The sequence below is a fragment of the Acomys russatus genome, chromosome 31 (assembly GCF_903995435.1).
Source record: "Acomys russatus chromosome 31, mAcoRus1.1, whole genome shotgun sequence".
Classification (NCBI taxonomy): domain Eukaryota; kingdom Metazoa; phylum Chordata; class Mammalia; order Rodentia; family Muridae; genus Acomys; species Acomys russatus.
The window spans coordinates 3,727,942-3,751,592 of record NC_067167.1 but is presented as its reverse complement, the minus strand read 5'-3'; the positions used below and the strand labels follow the sequence as shown (position 1 = coordinate 3,751,592).

At 53.4% G+C, this 23,651-nt stretch overlaps 1 protein-coding gene across 1 annotated transcript; it reads right to left on the bottom strand.

The window, feature by feature from the left end:
• Positions 1 to 2,408: 2,408 nt before the first annotated feature.
• Positions 2,409 to 13,266, bottom strand: Tnfaip8l1 (TNF alpha induced protein 8 like 1). Its single transcript, XM_051172895.1, has 2 exons — positions 13,176 to 13,266; positions 2,409 to 2,983 (listed from the first exon to the last, which is right to left on the bottom strand). Exon 2 carries the CDS (start codon positions 2,976 to 2,978, stop codon positions 2,418 to 2,420), a length of 561 nt encoding a protein of 186 aa, XP_051028852.1. The 5' UTR covers positions 2,979 to 2,983; positions 13,176 to 13,266; the 3' UTR covers positions 2,409 to 2,417.
• Between the last annotated feature and the right edge of the window lie 10,385 nt (positions 13,267 to 23,651).

The following is a 23,651-nucleotide window of genomic DNA, read 5'->3' as shown; positions in this document are numbered from 1 at the left end:
CTTCACAACCTCCTTCCTCAGGCACATGGCCCCCCTCCGGGTGTGGAGCCCTGGTTCCGGAAAGATCTGCCTTTGCCTTGCGCAGGTCACACTGCAACATCCCACCAAACTCTCTGAGCCTGTTGCCATCTCTCCAGGGAAGGTGCAGGACATGTGCTGGGTGGGACTGAGGGACTTCCTGACTTTCCTGAAGTCAGACACTGTGGTTTCCCCTCCACGCCACAGATGAGTGTCCCACCCAGAGCACCTCCCTTCAAAAGGATGGGAAGAGACAGGAGAAATAAACAAATAAATAACCGTCTTAGCCTGGGCTCTGTGGGGTGAGGACTGACACGGATTCCCACCATCTTCCATAGCAGCAGTGCAGGCACAGACACGTGTGTCTCCTAAGAGTGACCATCACACAGGTGCCAGCACAGTGGGTCTCAGGGCAGTCAATGTCTTTGTGCCCCCAAAGACTAACCACTCTCTCTCCACAGAGAAGCTGACAGGGCACATGACTACAGCAGGGCAGTGTGGGGCTCAGGCTGGACTACAGGGCAAGATACTGTCTTTTAAAAAAAAAAAAAAAAAAAAAAAAAAAAAAAAAATATATATATATATATATATATATATATATATATATATATATGTATAAATAATATGTCCAAGCAGAGGTGGCGCACACCTTTAATCCCCAGCTCTTGGGATTTGGAGGCAGATGGAACCATGAGTTCGAGGCCAGCCTGGTCTACACAGTGAGTCCAGGACAGTCAGTGCTACAGACAGAGAAACCCTGTCTCAAAAAAACAAAATAAAAAATAAACAATCTAGCTCTGGTAGAGTCTTCTGTGTACACGTTGGCAGCTGTCTGTGTACACTGAAACACTGAGGAAGCCCGTGTAACTCCTGGCTGGCCCCACAGGCTCCAGGTTGTAAACTTTGCCCTAAATACACACAGTTCTGGGTGTTCTGTGTCCTCCCCCAAAACCCCAGATAAGCTTCCTACCTGCGGTATTGCACAACCACTGCGCCAGCCCCTCCACACAGGAGCTACAGATGTGAGCTCTTAGTTCTCAGAGGTCTTCCCCACCGCTCACGGGGATTCTAGGTCAATGCTCCTGACTACCCACACTATGCTCCTCACTGGGGCATTCCAGGTCAGGGCTCTGTCCTTGACCACACCCCCAACCTCTCACTGGGGCGTTCTGGACAACTAACCCACCTCAGCCGTGCACAAAAGTACCTGAAGCCTGCCATCTTTGCAAGGACAAAAGTTCTGCCTCATAATGCCAACTGGGTTAAGCCAGGCGTGGTGCCACCGCGGGCGCACTCATATTGGAGGCGGTGTTCTCTGGCATTTGCATTCTGTGTCAGTTACAAGCCCCAGCTGCCATACAAAGGGAAAAGACAGAGTTGTTTCCCAAATAGGGAATTACACTTTAACATATACTTGTGTTTCCAGTGGTTTGACCCTGCTCTGAAGCTGGGGACAGCCTCTGAGGTCCCCAGGTGTGACAGCAAGTCCTGTCCTCCCTCCCAGTGAAGATTTCAACTTTTCACCGGGATCAGTGAGTGCCCTGTTTGCTCAGTGGGCGAACCTGTCTGCATTCCAGAGCTCCAGAAGTGCCCCACGCCCGGAGCCGGGTACGGGTCTGTGTGGACCTGTTCACATGGAGGTCAGAGGCCAGCTTTCCAAAACTGGTCCTTTCCTTCCACTGCAGAGGTTTTGGGGGATCAAACTTCAGTCACCAGGCTCAGCAGCAAGCGCCCCTACACCCTGGGCCATCTCACTGGCCCTATTTCGTCCTTTTACTAAATTCCTGGCTGGGTGCAGCCGCCTAACAGGATCTCAGAGCAGGATTGTTTCACCGAAGAGCCAGACCCCAACACCGAAACGTGCTTGGATTTGCTCCTTCTGAAGGCATCGAGAGAAGCCATTGTCCTGTGCCCTGAATCCGTCTACTGATGTCCTTGGTTTGTAGGAGCGTCACTACTTGGTGCCCAGGTCCTGCAGCATTGGCAGAGTGAGCTGCCTTGTGCCAAAAGCTCTCTAAGGACCGTTGTGGCAGGTGCAGGCGCATTCTAGTCTGGTGCCAGAGTTTGGACTCCGTTTCCTAAGGCACCTTGATAAGGCCTGAGGTTTAGGAAACAGTCGTTTGGCAGGGGTTGAGGGAGTACAATTCTTTTCTCCCGATTCTCCACAACCTTATTTGAAAGCACGAAAAAGCCCAGAGTGAGGTGTTGGCGCACGTCTGTCAGTCAGCCAGCCATCCGAGGCGGGAGCAGGAGGAGGCTCAGGAGTTCAAGGCCAGCCTCAGCTATATAAAGAGTTTGGGGGTCAGCCTGGGCTACGTGAGACAAAAGCAGCTAAGTTACAGCAAGGCACAGGTGGTTTTTGTGTTCTTGGGGACCAGTCACCAGTGGATGGCTGCAGGTCAGATGCCACCTTCGTCTACCATCCTCCCGAGGCCATCACAGATGCGGCACAGGTGACTCCGGTAGGGCTCTGTCGGGCCGTACAGTGCGGCCAGGAAGTCACCATCTGCAAAGTGGCCGAAGACGTGGTTGATGCGGCCGTGGGACTTGGCGGTGAGATGCCGGCCAGTCACCTGGTGCAACAGGTCCCTACACTCTAGCAGCCCCGCGGCCAGCACCCGCCGGTCGAAGGTGAAGTCCACCTGGTGGAAGCTGAGCGCCGTCATGGCCAGGTTGCGGACGCGGACGCGGAACTGTTGCAGCTGGGCCAGCTCGCTGCCATCCAGCTGGCCTGCCCTCAGCAGCACAGCCACCTTCACCGCCACCTTCACCAGGTTCTTCATCACCCTCTGTGCCTCCTTCCGGCTGCGAGTGAACTCCTTGGTGGCCTGGTACAGTTCATCCAAGATCTGGCTGCTGGTGTCGTCCACAAACACGGCCACCATGGCCTTGGAAGCCATCTTGCTGAGGACTTTCTTCTGGGCCTGCAGGGCCAGGCTCTTAGTGCTGAAGGCGTCCATGGGTCCTGCCAGGATGACAGACATGGGGTTCGTGTCAAGGGAACGAATGCAGGCAGAATGGCAAGATCTGGTCAGGGCTTGGCGCCATCTCTGCTTCCGCCTGCCCGCCAGATGTTGCCTCGCTAAGACTTGAGGCTTCTGATGGCTGCCATTCAGGAAGCAGCCAGGAAGTAGCCAAAAAGACAGGCAGGCTGGCTCCTGTGGAGTAGCCATGACCTTCTACCATTACCCAATTCAAGCAGCAGGAGAATTTCCCCCAAACCACACTACTAAAAACCTCTGAGAGTCCTCACACCTCTTCCGTATACACTTCTATACATCCCTCAAAGCCCTACCCCCTAAACCCTTGCTTCTCTCCTAACGACCTCCTACATACCTCCCAGTGCCCGGAGCGCCCGACTCTCCCAGCAACAGATTCGTCCCTCAGCTCAGCCTGGGTACTGCCTCCTCCCCCCAGGAAGCCATCTCTGCACTCATAAGCTGACCTGGGAGGTATTCCCTCTGAGCCATGCAGGCTGCATGGTGCAACCGCCTCCACCAGGCCACAGAGGGACATTGGAGTGCCTGCCCCCTCATCTTCTGTGTTCTTGGGGACTCCAGAACCTTCTGGGAGTGAACAAACCCAAAAGACCAGGGGGCAGAGGCATTGTGGCGAGGAACGACACACACACACACACACACACACACACACACACACACACACACACACACAGAGTCATCTCTAGACCTGGCCCTTGGGCCTCTGTTTTGTTTGTTTGTTTGTTTGTTTGGTTTGTTGTTGGTGGTGGTGGTTTTTTGTTTTGTTTTGGTTTTTTTGGCTTTTCAAGACAGGGTTTCTCTGTATAGTCTTAGCTGTCCTAGACTAGCTTTGTAGACCAGACTGGTCTTGAACTCACAGTGATAAACCTGCCTCTGCCTCCCTAGTGCTGGGATTAAAGGCGTGCGCCGTCACACCCGGCTTGGGCCTCAGTTTTTGTCCTAAGCCCTGGCCAGCTGTCCACCACCCACCTAGCCCTGACAGCAAGGCCAGCAAGGCCCGCCCTAACACCCCCGGAGTCCCCTACAAAGCCTGCCTTTATGTGAGGCCAGACCCCGAAAGGAGGGAGCCCCCACTCGCAGCTGTTGTCTCCCTGACCTTAGAGGTCAGGTCAGGCACAAGATGGCTCTGTAGGCTTCCCTGCCCCCATCGCTCACCACCCCCGCTGTGCACTAGCCAAGGCCTAGAGACTGGTGTTGACACAGAGCTAGGTGGCAGCTTGGCACCTGCCACGTGAACCCATTTCATCACTTCTGCCAACACCATCCTGCAGTGGACACAGCCATTGCAAGTGGCCCAGCTGGCAATGAATGCACAATGGCAGAATCTGTCCCTTCAAAGGCCACTGTACCACAAGGACACACGGCAACAGAAGAGTGTCTGCCCCATGTCCCCACACCTGAACGCGCCTGCCTCCTCTCTAATGTCTATGAATGGTGCTGAGTCTGAGGTGGGCAGAGTGTTCACCTGGCACACAGAGCCCTGGCCTCCGTCCCCGGCACCACGTCACCTAGGTATGGTGGCATACCTGTCACCCAACACTCAGAGATGGAGGCAGGAGAATCACAAGTTCAAGGTCATCCTTGGCTACATGGGGAGCTGGAGATACCTGACCCTCTCAAAGAAGAAAAGAGAGAAATCAGACCAGGGATCGGAGGCTGGAGAGGTGGCTCAGAGGTTAAGAGCACTGCTTATTCTTCCAAAGGTCCTGAGTTCAATTCCCAGCAACCACATGGTGGCTCATAACCATCTATTGTGAGACCTGGTGCCCTCTTCTGGCCTGCAAGCAGACATGTGGGCAGAATACTGTACAAATAATAAATAAATATATCTTTTTTATTTTTTTAGTTTTTCGAGACAGGGTTTCTCTGTGATAAATCTTAGAAAAAGACGCCAAGCGTGGTGGTGCGCGTGGTGGCACACGCCTTTAATCCCAGCACTCGGGAGGCAGAGGCAAGCAGATCACTGTGAGTTCAAGGCCAGCCTGGTCTACAGAGTGAGTCCAGGATAGTCAAGGCTACACAGAGAAACCCTGTCTTAAAAAAAAAAAGAAAGAAAGAAAGAAAAGAAAAAGGAAAAGAAAGAAAGACAGACAGGGGACCTGGAAGGACCTGTACAGCACCCGGGGGGTTGTTTTCCAGTTGACACTGAACAAAGAGCAGCTCTCAGAGAAACAACCTCTGGAGTCCCTGTTTGCCTTGTAGGCTGTGTGACCCCCAAGAGGACGGCTGATCCTCTCTGGGCCTTGCTTTTCCCACGGACAAAGCTGAATTTGGACTCTATGGCTCAGAACTGAAGCTGAGTGTACGGATGGACTTCCGGAAGCAGGAAGACTGTTGTGGGGTGGGGGTGGGGTGGGGGGCGCACAGCTGTGGTGAGTCCCGTCCAGGCCTTCCCAGCTCCTCTCCAGCAGCCACCTGGGGCAGCCAGCTGCTGGCCGCCACTTCCTGTTCTGAAACCCATTGTTCTGACAGAAACTCCCCCGTCAAGATGGCCGCCTTCCTTCCTGCCTACTGGGCCTGTGTGACAGCCACATGAGGCCTTCAGGGCTGGGACTTTCCCAGAGACAAGGTGCTGTGGCCTTGGTCCCTGTCCGCCCAGCACCCAGCCAAAGTCTGGAGCAAAAACTGCCCGCTCCAGTTTCCAGAACTCGGCCCCAACACTCATTCAGTCATACAACTGGCCAATGGGCATCTATGGAGCACCACTTGTGCACCGAAAACCCGGGACACAAAAGTGACCAAAAGATCTTCCCAGTGTCCCCACTTCTGCTGTCGTCTGATTATAATATAATTTGAGAACCATAATAATAATAATAACATCATCATCATCATTATTATTATTATTATTATTATTATTATTATTATTATTATTATTATTATTATTGTGTTTTTTTTTCAAGACAGGGTTTCTCTGTGTAGCCTGGAACTCTCTTTGTAGACCAGGCTGGCCTACGAATTCACAGAGATTCACCTGCCTCTGCCTCCCGAGTGGCTGTGATTAAAGGCGTGCGCCACCACCACCCGGATCCTTAATTCATTTTTTAAATGTATTTTCCTCCTGCCTCAGCTCCCCCCACCATGAGATGACAAGTATGTGTCAGCCGGGCATGGTGGCACATGCCTTTAATCCCAGCACTGGGGAGGCAGAGGCAGGCGGAATCTCTGTGAGTTCAAGGCCAGCCTGGTCTACATAGAGAGTCCAGGACAGCCAAGGCTACACAGAGAAACTCTGTCTCAAAAAACAAAAAATGAACCAAACAAACAAACAAACCCCCACAAGACAAGTGTGTGTCAACTGTGTCTGACTAGAGACCCAGAATTACCCCTGAAGAGACCTGTGAGGCAGCTGGAGAAAGGACACAGAAGAAACCGATAGACAGGAAGAAGAGTGAGGATAGGGCCTTGGAAATGGGAAAAGGCCAGGTCAAGGTTGACAGAAAGGCCACTTGTCAGGAGCTTTTGAACCCCCAGGACAGGAGGGACAGGTCCCAAGGAAGGGGACAGCAGGGGTAGGGCGTGTGCAAAGGCCCTGGGGCAGAGCTTCATTGGCTGTTAAATCAGCCTGAAGGCCTCAGTCCCACTCAAGGCCACCTTCACTCTGAAGATTCAGCCCAGCCGTCACCCTGAGGGAACAATGCTCCGCACTTCCCCGCTCTTGGGCCACACCTTAGACTTGGTGGCGTTTTTTTTTTAAGGTTTTGTTTTATTTGAAACAAAGTCTCACTGTGTAGCCTAGGTTAGCCTCAAACTCACAGAGATTTGCCTGCCTCTGCTCCCCAGTGCCGGGATTACAGGCCTGCACCACCATGCTTGGCTCACTTAGACTTTTCACCTGCTGCCACACCCTCCTTGAGTTTTCTTCTCCTTGGAACCTTGCCAATCACCTGGGCTCCCGGTACCCCACAAACAGCCTCTGGGTTCCTGCTGGCTACAACATCTGCACTTATGTGGGGCTGGGTTATGTCTGACCCTCCCCTTTGGTACAGACAGGAACAGCCCAGGTGTGTAGCCCTGTCCCCTGGAGGGAGGGTGCCTCTCTGGACTCAGCGATCCATCACCGGCCCCACAACATGGCTGAACCACAGGGCCTTTGCACGGCTGCAGCCTCCAGGAGGCTCCTCTGAGCATAAAGGTCTAGGCTCAGAGGCACCTCCCTGACCCAGTTTGTCTTTTTCTTTCTTTCTTTCTTTCTTTCTTTCTTTCTTTCTTTCTTTCTTTCTTTTTTTTTTGGTTTTTCGAGACAGGGTTTCTCTGTGTAGCCTTGGCCATCCTGGACTCCCTTTGTAGACCAGGCTGGCCTCGAACTCACAGCGATCCGCCTGCCCCTGCCTCCCAAGCGCTGGGATTAAAGGCGTGCGCCACCACTGCCGCCGGGCTGGTGTTCAGTATCTGTTCATACTTCTCTCTCCAAAGTTCTTCACGCCTCACTTTAGCATTCAGGTGTCCATGAGTCATTGTACAGGCATTTACTGAGCACCAGCTGTATGCCTACTGGTGTATGTACTGCAGACCCCACCAAGACCAATAGACACCCGGGTCCCACCCTCCCAGCCTCTCCTCTATCATGCCCTGCACCCACAGACCAGAGCTGCTCCCCCCCAGCACGGCATACACTAGGCACGATGACGCACACCTGTCATCCCAGCACGCGGAGGTGGAGGCAGGAGGATCAGGAGTTTAAGGCTACACAGTGGGCTTCAGGTCAACCTGGGCTACATAAGACCCTCACTCACAAAACAAATCCAGAAGACAATCAAAAGCTGGGGGAAAAGAAAAAGCCAAACCATAGCCGGGTGTGGTGGTGCATGCCTTTAATCCCAGGACTCACGAGGCAGAGGCAGGTGGATCGTTGTGAGTTCGAGGCCAGCCTGGTCTACAAAGTGAGTCCAGGATGGCCAAGGCTACACAGAGAAACCCTGTCTCGAAAAACCAAAAAAAAAAAAAAAAAAAAGAGCTTGCTGTCTAAATATGCACAGCTCAAATCCCTACCCCCCACCCCCACATAAAAAACCAGGCATAATGGCAAGTGCCCATATCCCCAGAGCTGGGGAGGGAGAGATATGGGGGAACCCTGGGCTTCCGTAGCCTGCCAGCCTAGCCACCTCACTGAACCCCACGTTCAGGAAGACCTCACCTCAAAGAGCAAGGTGGACAACAACAGAGGACACCTGAGCTTCGGCTCTATTCTCCACAGACGCGCACAGATGACCCTGGGGATGTGGCCATCAGTGTTGGCCAGGTTGGCCCCTGGACAACAGTGTGCACCACGGAGCCAGCTGGGTCTCACAAAACGTTTCCTGTCACATCGAGTTTCAACCAACAAACATGTGTGACACGTGCCTCACTTTATGACATTCCCCACAATCGTCCTCCGGCTTCTAGAACCAACAGCCAAGGTGCTGTGCAGCAGGGAGAGCTTGCTCAGCGTGCCTGAGACCCTGGGTTCCACCCCAGCATCAGACATACCAGGTGTGTGTCACAGGTGGCCTTTAATCCCAGCACTCGACAGGGAGAGGCAGGAGGATATCTGTGAGTTGGAGGTCAGCCTGGTCTACACAGTGACCTTCTCACCCAATCATTGCAAGAACTAGGAGACATGCGATCCCCAGCTTTCTCACAGCCCCCACATTGCCCCATCCTGGCTTGCTAACACACACACACACACACACACACACACACACACACACACACACACACACACACACACACACACACGCCCTGCCCTGCTTGCTCATGACCCTGCCTGCTTTTGTAAATAAAGTTTTATTGTCACACTAATTTGCATACCATGCAGGTGGCTCTCTCTTCCAACCTAGAGGCAGATGGAGGTGGATGGGCCCTTGGGTCTTTCCACAGCTGACAATATTTCCTTTGATCCACCAGTCTGCCAGGCCCTGCCAGGCCCCATCTCCACAGTCGGCCACACAGAAATGAAGGCCAGGCTTCTGCAAAGTCTGAAGATAATTGTGGGGTCCATGTGGCCACCATGGCTACCTTCAGCCACAGAGGTGACATGAAAAAACTGAAGCTGGGAAGGCCATTTCCAACAGACTCAAGAGGGAAGAAAAAAAAAAAAAAAAAACCAGCCAGATCTTTGGGCAGTCTCTACACCAGTGGCCACTAGTTTCTTTTGACAGCTTTCTCTTCTTTTGTTTTTTCAAGACAGGGTCTCTCTCTGTAGCCTTGGCTGTCCTGGACTCACTTTGTAGACCAGGCTGGCCTTGAACTCACAGAGATCCTCCTGCCTTTGCCTCCCGAGTGCTGGGATTAAAGGTGTACGCCACCACCACCCAGCTTTGTCAACTTTCTTTCTTTGTAATATGATTTACATGTGGACATGGCATTTGGTGTATGTGCTTGCTGCCAAGCTCCATGAACTGAGTTCGATCCCTGAGACTCACTAGAAGAGACCGCCGACTCACATAAGTTGTCCTCCTACCTACACACACACACACACACACACACACACACACACACATGCGCGCGCCCTGGCTCTCTCACACAGTAAATAATAAATACAACACTATTTACTTAGCTGGAAGCACTCACTCCTTGGCTTTTAATCTGGGTCTAACAACCAGATGGCAAGATTCCCGATGCCCAACAGAAGCTCTCGTGAGGCCTCCGCTGCCGCCCGCTCCTGGGCAGCCCCCGGCCTCATGAATTCTTTATGTCCCGCACGCAGCGCATCCATAATTGATGCCACCAAGGCCGCCATCCTCCCCCTCCACTCTGGTTGACTGTCCCGGGGGGCGGCTGGACTGCAGACCCGCTGAGGACTCCCACGATCCCCATTGGCCTTCTAGTATCAGGGAGAAGAGACATTCCCTGGTGGGGAAGAGAAGAGGGTGGGACGCGGCCCTCAAACAGGGTCCCCACAGCGCTGCAGTGACAAAGATGGGGGAGGCAAGATGGGTATGTACTGAAGAAAGGAGCGTTGAGAGGGGCGCAAGGAGGCTCAGCTCGTAAAGGCTCTTGGTGTCAAGTCTGACGAGCCGAGTTCGAGCCCAGGACCCACTTGGTGGAAGGAGAGCTGACTCCAGCCTGTCCTCTAAGCTCCACATGCACAAAAAGGAATGAGTAGATATTTTTAAAGAAACTGTCAGCCGGGCGGTGATGGCACACGCCTTTGATCCCAGCACTCGGGAGGCAGAGGCAGGTGGATCACTGTGAGTTCAAGGCCAGCCTGGTTTACAAAGCGAGTCCAGGACAGCCAAGGCTACACAGAGAAACCATGTCCCGAAAAACAAAACAATAACAACAGCAAAAAGAAACTGTCACAGAGCCACAGAGGTCTTGGGTACTTGCTTGATTCAGCTCCCACACATGGTTTCTTTAGAAACTGGGTTTAAGATAAGGCCCCACTCTGTAGCATGATAGCTTTGGATTTACCATAATCCTCCTGCCTCAGCCTCCTAGTTTTGTTCCACCATACCTAATATCTATATGAAGGTCAACGGTGTATGAACTGAGCCCCAGAACGTACCAGCTGTGCCCTGTTTCTCAATGATCCTGTGGCTCCACTCTGGTTCCTCCCACCCTACCCAGGATCCCAGAAATGCCAGAGGCCCTTGTGAGCACCGAGCCAGCTCCCTCTCTCTGCCCTCAGCCCTCCATGGCTCCCACCTCCCTCAGTGTTGGAGCCCTGAGTCCTCCAGAGTCCTGCTCTCCTTTCCCCATCCCCTCTTGCCTCCCTTCTCCCTGGGCTCCAGTCACCCCCTGCCCCAGGGCCTTTGCACATGCTTCGTCCACCACTTGACAATGCTCTTCCCCTAGGCCACTATGTGGCTATTTTGCCCTTGTCGCTCCCAGATCCCTCCTCTCTGTGAGTGCCCAGCTTCCCGGTCCCTTCCTCATCTTAACAGGACAGAGTCCAACTCTACCAACGGTGAAGCAGGAGAGGGTGGGCACCGGGCCAGCTCCGGTCACTGTTGCGCCCTGGTGCCATTACTCATTACACTTGACTTCTCCTCAGTGTTCAGGGACTGTTTGTCAAATGACTAAGTAACGTCTCATAAAAGGAGAAACTGAGTCAGGGGCCTGGGAGCTGACAGATATGCACAGAGGAACAGTAAATCAGAACTGGGACTTGAATCCAGCCCCTAATGAGGAGGAGCTCATATCTGGGAGGTTCCCCCAAAATAGAGGGAGGGCTACTGATCCCATCAGGAATGCAGAAGCCCCGCTCCTCCCCCACCCCAGGGTCTTGGACTTGCTTTGTAGACCAGCCTGGCCTCGAACTCATAGTGATCCACCTGCCTCTGCCTCCCCGAGTGCTGGAATTAAAGGCTTGAGCCGCCACCACCCAGCTGGATTGGGGCCTCAGAACACTGAGTTTCTGGAAAGAACGGCCTTGCTGGGTCCCTGTTCATGCCTCACCCTCTTCAAGATCGGCTAGGCCCCTGTGGCCATCACAATTTGGCCTTAAGATACGCTGAGTGGACCGGGCGTGGTGGCGCACGCCTTTAATCCCAGCACTCGGGAGGCAGAGGCAGGCGGATCGCAGTGAGTTCGAGGCCAGCCTGGTCTACAAAGGGAGTCCAGGACTGCCAAGGCTACACAGAGAAACCCTGTCTCGAAAAACCAAAAATAAAAAAAAATAAAAATAGAAAAACCAAAAAAAAAAAAAAAAAAAAAAAAAAAAAAGATACGCTGAGTGCTCTCATACGGAATGACTAAACAAATCTTAGTGGGTTGAGTCCAGGACTCAGAGGGTAAACTGAGGGACAAGTCTCTCATGTGCCTCCATACCCTCAGGATCTGCCACTCACACAGGACTCCCAGCCCCAGCCTTGTCTGGCTGCCTGCGCCTGTGCAGGTGTTCAGTGCAGACACTCTTTGTTTGATTTTAAGTCCTCGTGGCTCCGCCCCCACCTCTCCCAGCCACCCACATCCTAGGTGTGGCCCAGATCGTGAGCTTGTTATGTTTTAAAGTTGGCGCTTGTGTTGATCTGCCTGGGTTGGACAGGACACGGCATGTGCAAAGGTCCTGAGGCTGGACATTCCATGTGGAGAAGAAATGACCACTTGCAGGTCCCAGGACAGAAAAACAGGAAGTTTGGCACACAAAGCCTTCCTTCCTTCCTTCCCTCCTTCTTTCTTTCTTTCTTTCTCTCTTTGATACAAGGTCTCACTATGTAGTCATGACTAGCCTGGAACTCACTATGTACACCTAGCCTCAAACTTACAGGCATCCACCTGCCTCTCTGTTCTAAGCATGGGGTAAAAGCTATGCACCACGAACCCTGGCTTATGTAGTATTGGGCCTTTGAACCCAGAGCCTCTGGCTCTCCAGGCAAGCACCCTGCCTGCTGGCCTATATCCCAGCCTCCCCTCTGCTTTAGACATGGCCTCACTGTGTGGCCCACACTGGCTCGGCCTCTGCTGTTCAGTCTTTGATTTCAATCCTCCCAGAAGCCTCAGGGAGTCATGAAACAACCATCCTAAGTCACAGACAGGGAAACTGAGCCTTATAATTACTTGTCTGAGTTGTGTCCTGACCCCAAGGCAGGCCTCCAGAGACTTCACAGCCCGGGGCTCGGGAAGTGACCCAGAGGCCTGTTTCCAGCTTGGCTTCCCACCCTGAACCTCTCCAGACCCGCTGCTCACAAAGGTGAGAAGCCGGATTCCAGCTCCCTCGCTGACTCCACCTGCCTGGCTGGCCACGGGCCACTTTCTGGGCCTTGCTTTACCCTCCAGGCCACCACTGAAAAAGCCAGGAGGCCATAGACCTGGATCAGGTCACCTGCCAATTATGTGAGAGAGACAGCCCCAGTTCCCAGCTGGTAAAATTGAGTCCAAGGCCTTGAGGCGCCGGGAAGCTTGCAGCACTAGTCCCAGACACGGTGACCCGGCTCAAGTGTGATCCCAACACCAGCTAGAGCCACGGTGGGGTCCAGCCAGCCAATGCAGGAGCACCCTGATTATTTTGGAGTCAGGCTGCACCCTTGCACAGGGCCAGTCCATCAAATCCCCGACACACACAGGGCAGATACTCCATTACAGTAGCCCATGGAACCTGCTCAGCAAAGCCGCTGCTCCCACAGCCAGTCACAGGTATACAAAGGGAAACTGAGGCCAGGATGCACATAGGGCGGGGTGTGGAGATGGAGGGAGGGGAAGGACCCAGGATGGCTGGTACAGGACCCCATCACTCACCTGCTCCCCCGGATCCGTCTGGTAGTCAGTTTTGTGCTGGAGCCTCTGTGGGGCGGGAGGCTCCGGCCAGTGGATCTGAGCCCGGGGGCTGGGAGGGAGGCCACGCCCCCTGCATGAACACGCCCCCACACCAATCGGGCCACGCCCCCTCCAGACTCTCACTGGCTCAGCAAATGGTAACCCACGGGCGGTGTACGAAGGGGCCAATGGCAGCAGGCCTCTACCAGGAGGTGGGAGGCGTGACGGGGGCGTGGGTGAGGGCGTGGCGTCCGGCAGGGGGATTCCTCCGGAATAACGCAGTGCCGGATGCCCCGACAAGGGCGGCGCAGCTGGTGCAGCTGTGGGAAGGAAGAGGGGAGAGGAAGGAGACTCTGGCAGAGAAAAACGGGGTACGCGTGCACCCCGACAGAGATCCGAGAGGGCAAAGCAGAGAGACATGCCCCCGCGAGGCACATGCACACCTGCTGCCCGGCCTCAGTTTACCCAGTGGGTAGTTAGGGTCCAACATGGGACTCCCGTGACAAACGCACCCTGACATTTGCCTTGGGGCGATCTTTGGGGTTGCTGAGTACTGTGGAGAACCCTCTTCGCTGGGTGTCTCTGGGGTAAGGCGATGTCCCCGCTGTCGGAGGCGGGACGCAGCCAGCTGCCCTCCAGGAGTCCCAAGAACTCAATCTGGGAGTGGCTCCCACATCCCCACCACATCCTGCCCACCCCCCAGAACCCCTACCCTACCCCAAACTCCACCCTTAACCTCACTCCAGGTCTGCACTTCCTGCGTCTGTTTGTCCCAGTCACAGCAGAGGCGACTTGACCTACTCTGTCACCGGTCTTAAGGCTCAAGACTAAATCCAGTCTTTCTATCTTATGAGAGACAGAAATAGAGGCCCAGAAAGGGCAAGTGTCTTGCCTGGAGCAGCACAGACCCAAATGGTGTCCCTGACTTCAGATTAGCTGTGCTACCTGATGTCCGGGGCCAGGAACTTGAGTCCAGTAGCCATCTGGGCATCATCCATGGCCTCCACCCATCCCGGGCCAAGAGCTCCACCCCCCCCCCCCCCGCCCCGTGTGATAACCAATAGAGACCACAGCTCTAGATTTTTATACCCCAGACCTCAAAGTATGAGTGTGTGTGTGTGTGTGTGTGTGTGTGTGTGTGTGTGTGTAGTCTCTGAAAAAAGCTTTTTGGTATCTGGTTGCCAAAGCACATAGTTTAGTGAGTCTGGAGAACCCACAGACAGCATGATGTGACAAAGTGGGGCTCAACTTCAGTTGTGTGGGTTAAGTGCGTGGCTCAGGGTTGGAGCCCTGACTATAATCCCCCCAGTGAGGGGCTTGGGGGCGTGGTCAGGGGGTAGAGTGATTGCCTAGGGCGCAGGAAGCCCTAGGTCCACACTCAGCTTAGTAGCAGTAGTAACAACTTACAAATTGTTCGTGAGGATGACACCGGGAGGGGCATGTAAAGTGGACCTAACCTTTGGAAAACAGTTTGAAGTTTCTGAAAGATCTCCATGGCCCCCAGACATTCCCCCACCTAAGTACACCTGAGTAGAAAGAAGAGATTCTGAGGTGTGTTTATGGCAGTTTTAACTGAATTATTCATAGGAGCCAAAGGATGAAAGCAACGTAAGTGTCCATCACTGGGGAGATAGAGAGATGAGATGTGGTCCAGAGAGAGAGGAGAGAGAGAGAGAGGAGAGAGAGAGAGAGAGAGAGAGAGGAATATTACTTAGCCTGGAAGTGGGAGGTGATTCAACCACCTGCTCCACATGATGTTTAGTGCTTTGAGCCAGACTCAGAAGGACACACCCCTCAGAGTCCCACTCACAGGAGTTTCCTGCATTAATCAGAGCCACAGAGACAGGAAATGGAGCGGTGGTTGCCCGGGGCTGGGGCGAGGATGGATTTAGTGTTGAATGAAAATGGCACTTCAGATCAGAGATGAGTAAAGGTCGGGGGGTTCAGGAGGAATCTGGGGGCTCATCTTGGAATGATGAAACATAGAGTAAAAGATTAGCTCGGGGGCTGGAGAGATAGCTCAGTGGTTAAGAGCACTGGCTGCTCTTCCAAAGGACCTGGGTTCAATTCCCAGCAACCACATGGCTGTTAATTCCAGTTCCAAGGGATCTGACACCCCCCACACCAATGCACATAATATAAATTTAGCTAAATAATTAGAGGAAAAAAAAGATTAGCTCAGAAAAGGGCTTCACCAGAGCTGAGAGTTGCACCCCAAGAAATCTGCTTGGCTTGAGAGGTCCTGGGATCTGGTCCGGGTTGCGCAGATTCCAGCCGCGCCCGGCAGGAGGCGCTCTCTGCACGCGTCCCGGAGCTCAAGTCCTCGCTCCTAGCTCCCGGCTCCAGGCACCAGGGTGGGCGGGGCCTTCACGAATAGGAGGGGTCGCAGGGCCACGTCACTCCAGACTCTGCACCACCAGCACCCCAGCACCGCACAGTCGGCCTTGCATCCCTCCGAGCTGTGTGACCTCGATCAAGGGACCTCTTTCCCTGTGCCTCTCCTGGGGCCTGAGCGAAGAGACCACAAGAATGTGGATAAGGTTGGGACCCAACATAAGACAGGGGCTCTGTCTGCAGGGCCCTAGATCCCTCATGTTGGGAGACTGCGTTGGGGTGCAGGCCCTCGTTCTCAGAGCTTCCTCACTCCATCAGCCTGTCTGGCTCGGTGAGTGACATCCACACACCAGAATCCATCTGTTCTCAGGCACTGGGAACGACCCTCCAACGGAGGGAAGTGGACATGGGGGAACCTTTGCTGGGGTCCCCGCTGTGGACCTGACCAGGAAGTTCCTGAGACAGTACAGGGGGTCCTGTGCCCTCCTTAGGGCCAGAGGCTGGGCACTGAGTCTGAGGCTGAGGCTGTCTGCCCAGCTGGCCGTACCACCAGCCATAGGAGCCGCCAGCAGTCGCCAGCCCACAGGCTGTGTGCGTGTGGGAGGTTGGAGCATGGAACGGGGTGTGCAGTGCCTGGTGCTGTCCAGGCTGGTGTCTGAGGGTGCTGACTCTCTACCACCTTGGTAGGGATCAAGGGCCAAGATTCTTGTGTTCTTAGGAATAGACTGGGGACGGGCTCACTGGGTACAGCGTAGGCCCCGAGTCCCCAGACTGACAAATATCTGTCGTCAGGCTCTCAAAAGAAAAGTAGAGGCAGGAGAATCAAGAGTTCAAAGGTAAAAGCAGGCAGATCTCTGTGAGTTCGAGACCAGCCTGGTTTACAAAGTGAGTCCAGGACAGCCAAGGCTACACAGAGAAACCCTGTCTCTAAAAAAAAAAAAAAAAAAAAAAGTGTTCAAAGTCTTTAATATATAGTGAAGTGGAGGCAGGTCTACATGTTATGTGAGTCCCTACCTCAAAAAATAAAGCCAGGTGTGGTGGCACATGCCTGTAATCCCAGCCCTCGGGAGACAAAGACAAATAGATCACTGTAAGTTCGAGGCCAACCTGGTCTACAAAGTGAGTCCAGGACAGCCAAGGCTACACAGAGAAACCCTACCCCAAAAAAACAAAAACCACTACCACCACCATCACTAATAACAAAAGAATATAAGCTAAGTTACCACCTCTCTCTGTGTGTCTCCCTCCCTCCTTCCTTCCCTTCCTCTTTGACAGGGTGTCCGTAGCCCAGGCTAGCCTCATTCTTGCTACGTAGCTAAGGATGGCCTTGAACTCCTGCTTTACCTCTCTGTGTGCCACCTCACCCAGTTTACTCCCTTTCATTCTGCGTATCCCAGTAGGACTTCAAACTCATCATGCCCCTGTCTCAGGAATCAGACTGCGGAAGACACAGCTGGCCTCACCACACACCCGTGTCCTGGTTGGTCTACCAGGAAGGAACTCACTAAATGTTCATTAACCAGTCAGGGGAGGTTTCGGTCCCAAATGCGCCTCCATCCAGAAGGATGGATTTGTCACAGCAAGCCAGAATTAAGTCACACTCAGGACCAGAGGACTCACTCACCCCAGGACATGCCTGTGTCCTCCTGTCCTCTCCCAGCCTGCCTGGGTCTGACCAAGTCACTATCACCTTGTCCTCAGAGGTCCTGGGGTGTCAGTGGCTTTGGGGGGGTGAAGCTCAGAGGTCCTCGAGGACCCCACCCACCCACCCTGGTGAAGTCTATTGGGTCCCAAGCTTGGTCCCAGGTCTCAGAAGGTACAAAGAAAGGAAACCTCGCCCTCACACCCAGCAGCTGTCTCCACCGATGACATCACCGGGGCTGCTGCATCTAGGCTGCTGCTCGCCTCATCTTCCCACCTCAGGGAGGTGCGTAAACAGCACAGCAACCAGATAAAGGGGTCACCCAGCGGCCCCATGCTGCTGCTCAGAATCTGGGGCAATAAACATTAGGTAATGTTTTGCCTCGGTTCTCTGGGGTGCCCCAAGGAGAGATGTGCTGTGATGGTGTCCCTCCAGCAGGTCAGAGATGGTGTTTGTTTCCCCTGAGATGCACAGCATCCTGCACAGAGCAGCCAGAGCTCCGACTGCCCTGTGCATTCTGCAGGCTACCTGCAATCGCTACAAGTTCAGCTTCCTCCTCCCTCCGTCAAAACACAAGTCCTCCCAGCACAAGCGCTACTGTAGCCCAGGCTGGGAAGCAGAGGCAGGGGCATCTCTGCTGTGACTTCAAGCCTTGCCTGGTCCAGGCTAGCCCATCAGCCCTTGCTGGCCTGCTTCCTGTGGCCCCCTTCCTCCCTGCTCTGCCGCTGCTTCCTTGGTTCCAGACACCTGGATCTTCTTGGTGCTCCTCCAACACCAGGCTCTGTCCTGCTTCAGGACTGTCCTGTGGGGGGCTGGAGAGATGACTCAGCAGTTAAGAGTACTGACTGCTCTTCCAGAGGTCATGAGTTCAATTCCCAGCAACCACATGGTGGCTCACAACCATCTATAATGTGATTTGATGTCCTCCTCTGCCTGCAGATGTACATGCAGGCAGAGAACTGTATACATAATAATAAATAAATAAATAAATAAATAAATAAAAAAAAGACTGTCCTTGGGTCTTGCCCTCTGCTCCAGGGGCCTTTGCTCATGCTTGCTGCTCCCCGAGCCTGCAACACTGTTCCTTCAAGATGGTCATAAACATCCTTTCTTTCTTTCTTTCTTTCTTTTTTAAAGATTTATTTATTATGTATACAGTGTTCTGCCTGCATGTACACCTGTACACCAGAAGAGGGCATCAGATCCTATTATAGATGGTTGTGAGCCACCATGTGGTTGCTGGGAATTGAACTCAGGACCTCTGGAAGAGCAGTCAGTGCTCTTAACCACTGAGCCATCTCTCCAGCCCCTAAACATCCTTTCATTGTGAGGAGTTAAGGAAGGAGTAGGGATCTCCTGCCCAGGCTGTGGATGGAAGGTGAGGAGCTGTCTTCTCTCCCCAGGAGGGAAGGGAGGCTGTCTTTTCTCTCTGCTTTGCTCCAGAGAAAAACCTTGTTCAACCGACTGGGTTTAGTCATGAAGAATTCTTTTTTTTTTTTTTTTTTTTTTTTTTTTCCACCAGGCCTTAGTCTCCCCTTCGGCGAAGCAGGTACCGTTTCTCAAATGTCTGTCACCGTTTCAAATGTCAAGGCTGTCCCAGGCCAGCCTTGGCTGTGGGGAGCTGTGTCTCAAACAAGAAAAGGAAAGTAGAGCTACAAGGAAGGGTAGGTGTCCCGCTACCAAGTGGAATAGGCCTGGGAGACCCGCAGCCAGCCTTTGGAGGACTTGGATCAATTGAGCTAGCTAGACCCCTGACCACGCCCCCAGCCCCTCCTGTGTGGTTCCAGGCAGGGCTCCACCCCTGACCATGCCTCTAGCCCTAGGGGCAACGTGCTTATTAGGGTGGGATCAGGGAGCCATTATTTCCTTTTTCTCTTCTTTCCTTCCTTTCTCTCTCTCTCTCTCTCTCTCTCTCTCTCTCTCTCTCTCTCTCTCTCTCTCTCTCTCTCTCTTCTTTTTGTTTTTCAAGACAGGGTTTCTCTGTGCAGCCTTGGCTGTCCTGGATTCACTTTGTAGACCAGGCTGGCCTCGAACTCACAGCAATCCACCTGCCTCTGCCTCCTGAGTGCTGGGATTAAAGGCGTGCGCCACCATGCCTGGCTCTAAAGATTTGTTTATTTTTATTATGTGTACAGTGCTCTCCCTGCGTGTATGTCTGTACGACAGAAGAGGGCACCAGATCTCTTTGTAGGTGTTTATGAGACACCATGAGGTGCTGGGAATTGAACTCAGGACCAGCAGAAGCTGCTTTTAACCTCTGAGCCATCTCTCCAGCCCCTGTTTTTTTTTTTTTTTTTTTTTTTTTTTTTAGACGGGGCGTCTCTGTGTAGCCCTGGCTGTCCTGGAACTCGCTCTGTAGACCAGGCTGGCCTCCAACTCATAGAGATCCATCTGCCTCTGTCTCCGGGATGCTGGGATTAAAGGTGTCTGTCACCACCGCCCAGCAGGGAGGTCTTTCTAAAAGAGGTGTTTTGGTTTCTGAGAAAGGGTTCCTCTTTATAGCCCAGGCTGGTCTTGAATTCACAATTCTCCTGTCTCAGCTTCTTGGGTTCTCAGTTTCCTGGCCTGCCCCTCTAACGCACCCCATTTGGAGGAGAGTTCAGTCCTGAGGTTCCAAAACACTCAGCTCTGCCCGTGTGTTGAACTGTTCACCAGGCACTGGAACAAAGATGCCCTCAGAAGGTGACAATCCTGTGCACAGATCTTCCTAACCCTGGTGACTCGACCTGTGGTGGGGACACTGAGACAACGCCCCAGGACCGCGTGCCAGTGTGAGTCAGTGGCAGAGTGCTCACAAAGCAGCAAGGACGGTGTAGTCAGTGGCTCTGGGCTTCATGTGGACAGGAGGCACACCTCGGGAGTTGCTGGAATCTGCTTATGAATGATGTGGCCCAGGTCAGGCATCCCTGAGGGAAGAGACACCTGGGATATTTTTTTTCTCCATTTCACCAAGGGGTGTGGCCAGGAGCCTCAGCAATTCTCTGCGTGCTCTCTCTCTCTCTCGCTCTCTCTCTCTCTCTCTCTCTCTCTCTCTCTCTCTCTCTCTCTCTCTTTAAATATAACTGCGTGCACACAGACTCCATACCGGGGGAAGAGAAGTTATAAAAACACAATTCTATTCTGTGTCGCTGGCAGTAGGGAGAGGAGCTGGGAGAGACAGGGAGACTAGAGGGGTGTTCTGCAGGCTGGGGGGGGGGGGGCAGGAGCTCAGATCCGGAGCCAGGTTCTCCTGCCCTCCCCAGTAGCCATGTAACCTTCCCCTCAGCCCAGGGCAGCTCCAATCTGTCTGCTTTCCTATCCCGCCTCTCTGGCAGCTCTGTCCCCATGCAGCTGTCACCAGGGTGGGCCTTCGTGCTGCAGTCTGAGTCACCAGCAGGACAGCGGGTCTTGGTTCCGTCCCAGCCTTTTCCCTCTCCGTCTGCCTTAACTCTTCCCAGCATAAGGGAAAAGAGTCCCTAGTGTTAGACAGAATGCGTCACCCCAGACTCAGACACCCATCCCGTCCTTCTTCCTTTTCCTCTCCTCCCTTCAGCTTCCCTGCACCTCTGTCTCCATAGAATCCAATGGCAAGGGGGGCAGGGAGCAGTGAGGACTGGAGAGATGGCTCAGCAGTTAAGAGGACTGACTGCTCTTCCAGAGGTCCTGAGTTCAATTCCCAGCAACCACATGGTGGCTTATAATCATCTATAACGTGATCTGGTGCCCTCTTCTGGCCTGCAGGTGTACATGCAGGCAGAGCACTGTATACATAATAAATAAATAAATATATTTTTTAAAATTAAAAAATAGCCAGGCACGGTGGCGCACACCTTTAATCCCAGCACTTGGGAGGCACTGTGAGTTCGAGGCCAGCCTGGTCTACAAAGTGAGTGCCTAGTGCGCTCAGCCCAAGTGAAGTCACTACTCACTGTGCTGTCCTGGAGCTTCCCCGGGTCCCCAGTGTCTGTTTTAGGGAGCCCTCTCCTCTAGTGCTCTTGGGAACCCTGTGTCTCAGATATGACCACAGGCAGAGAAACTGATGCCAAAGCAGAACCTGCCGGAAGCCTCGCAGTGAGTTCTGGTCTATGACTCCAAAGAGAAACAACGTGTCCTGGGTTTTAACCTCAGCTGAGCAGCCTGCCCGCCTCAGCTCAGACCTGTGTGGAGCTCTCACCCCAACGTCTGTGCCCCAGCTGAGGCCAGCCTAGATGGTGAGGACTCCAAATGTCAAAAGGTCCTGATGGTGCAGTCCAGAATATGTCCCATCTCCAGATGTAGACTGTGGCTGTTGCAGGAAGGTCTCCAAGGGGCAAGTGAGGGCAGAGGAGCCGGGCAGGAAGCACCCACAAAAGGGAAAGGTGGGGGCCTCACACTACTCTCCCCAAGTCTCTGACATGCATCTCTTGTCTTGTGGTCCCTGCCTCCCTCCTCAGAACCCGGAAGGAAGCTGTTCCCAGTGTCTCCACTTCCAGGTGCCCTCTGAGGACGCTGTGGTGATATTGGGCTCAGGCTAACCCTGGGCCCCTGGGTGACACCAGACAAACATCTGTCTTCATGACAGACGGATGGCCACCTGATGAGCAGCTGCAGCCATGAGTATAATTGGCGTGGAAAGGAAATGGTTACAGATCTGAGATTGAACACAGAGCCTCCTGAATGAGTGGTCACCAACTGAGCCATGGCCCTGGTCCCTTTTCCAGGGAACCCACCCCAACACTTCCTTCTTGTCCCATTGCTTCCTGGATATCAAACTCCAGCCCTGGTCACTCGCAGAGGGGACTTGGGGGACTTCTATCTCCTCCACGGGTCACTGGAAGCCTAGAGGGAATGGAGCTGGCCAAGGCTGGCCAGAGGCTGCTGCACTGCGTACAGTTGGTGCTCAATACATGCACATTGCTTCTGAAGCCTGAAGCTGCAGAGGCCTGGCAGCCCCTGGCCTGGCCTTGCAGGCCAGGCAGAGGCTATGAGCCCCAGGCTCTGCACTCCCTCTTTCCAGCAGCTTTTTACTCAGGCATCAGGACCAGCACTAATTGATTGCCCAATCCCCAGGGGACTCTGTGCCCGAGGTCAGGAGCTGGCCCTGGGCCAGCTCAAGTGTGGGAGGGGAGCAGCCTGCAGGAGCAGAGACCTGGCTCAGAGATGGTTGTCCGGCGTGCTTCACCACCCGTTCACCACAGGGACTGGGGTCTTTGTAGACCTCCCTCCTGCCTGCCTGCCTTGTCTCTCTCTCTCTCTCTCTCTCTCTCTCTCTCTCTCTCCCTCCTTCTCCTCTCCCCTCCACACACACACACACACACACACACAGAGAGAGAGAGAGAGAGAGAGAGAGAGAGAGCCCACAGGTCCATGTGGACAGGCCAATACTCTGTGCAGCCAGACTCAGGTACTCAAATGCCACCAGTTACAGAACAGCTGTGTGCATGCCTCAGTTTCTCCTTTCTGTAAAAGCCCTGGGATCATAGCCGGGCGGTGGTGACACTTGCCTTTAATCCCAGCACTTGGGAGGCAGAGACAGGCAGATCGCTGTGAGTTTGAGGCCAGCCCTGTCTACAAAGCGAGTCCAGGACAGCCAAGGCTACACAGAGAAACCCTGTCTCGAAAAACCAAAAAAACAAAAACAAAAACAAAAGCCCTGGGATCATAATGCAGGCAATGAACAGCCTTTCTGTTGTCAGCAGATGACATATATGAGGGGAATCCATTGACCACAGTGTTCTACCCCTGACTACATCCCCAGCTGTCTTCCTCTTCGTCCTGGGACTAGGTCTGCTTCTGTAGCTCTGGGCTCACAGGTCATCTGACGCAGCCAGTACAGCCTAACTGGGGAGCTCTGGGTTTGTAAGTGCCTCTGCACACAAAAGAAGATGGAATAATAGAAATATATATATATATATATATATATATATATATATATATATATATATGAGACAAGGTCTTACTATGTAGATCAGGATGGCCACAAACTCGCTGAGATCCACCTCTCCCTGCATCCTGAGTGCTGGAATTAAAGGTGTAACCATTGCACCTATAATTAACCATTTTTAAAGAGAGGAATGGCTGGACTGATAGCTCAGTGGTTAGAGCGCTGGCTGCTTCTGCAGAGGACATTGAGTTCAGTTTGTCACGCCCACAACAAGCAGTTCACAGTGTCTGTATCTCCAGGTCCAGGGAACCCACAACCTTCACCTGGCCGCAGTGTGCACCTGTACACATGTGTGCTCATGTGTGTGGATGCAAACACATACAAACACACACACACACCCCTGCACAAATGCCAGTACACCTGTGCGCAGATACACAAATGCCACCTACACGTGTGCACACATGCACAAACACAAACACACACACAATTATCTCCTCCTAGAGACCTCGCTGCACAGACCTTGGGCTGCGAGCTCTCTGATGCCTGCTTTCGAATCTGAGCTGCCGGGCTCTGCCTGCAAGCCACTCGAGCTTTGCCCCAAACCACCAGGAACTGATAATAACTATCATTAGGATAATGA

What these genes read in the sequence shown, in the direction of transcription:
- Tnfaip8l1 (XM_051172895.1), bottom strand. Translation starts at nt 2,978, where the DNA reads ATGGACGCCTTCAGCACTAAGAGCCTGGCCCTGCAGGCCCAGAAGAAA.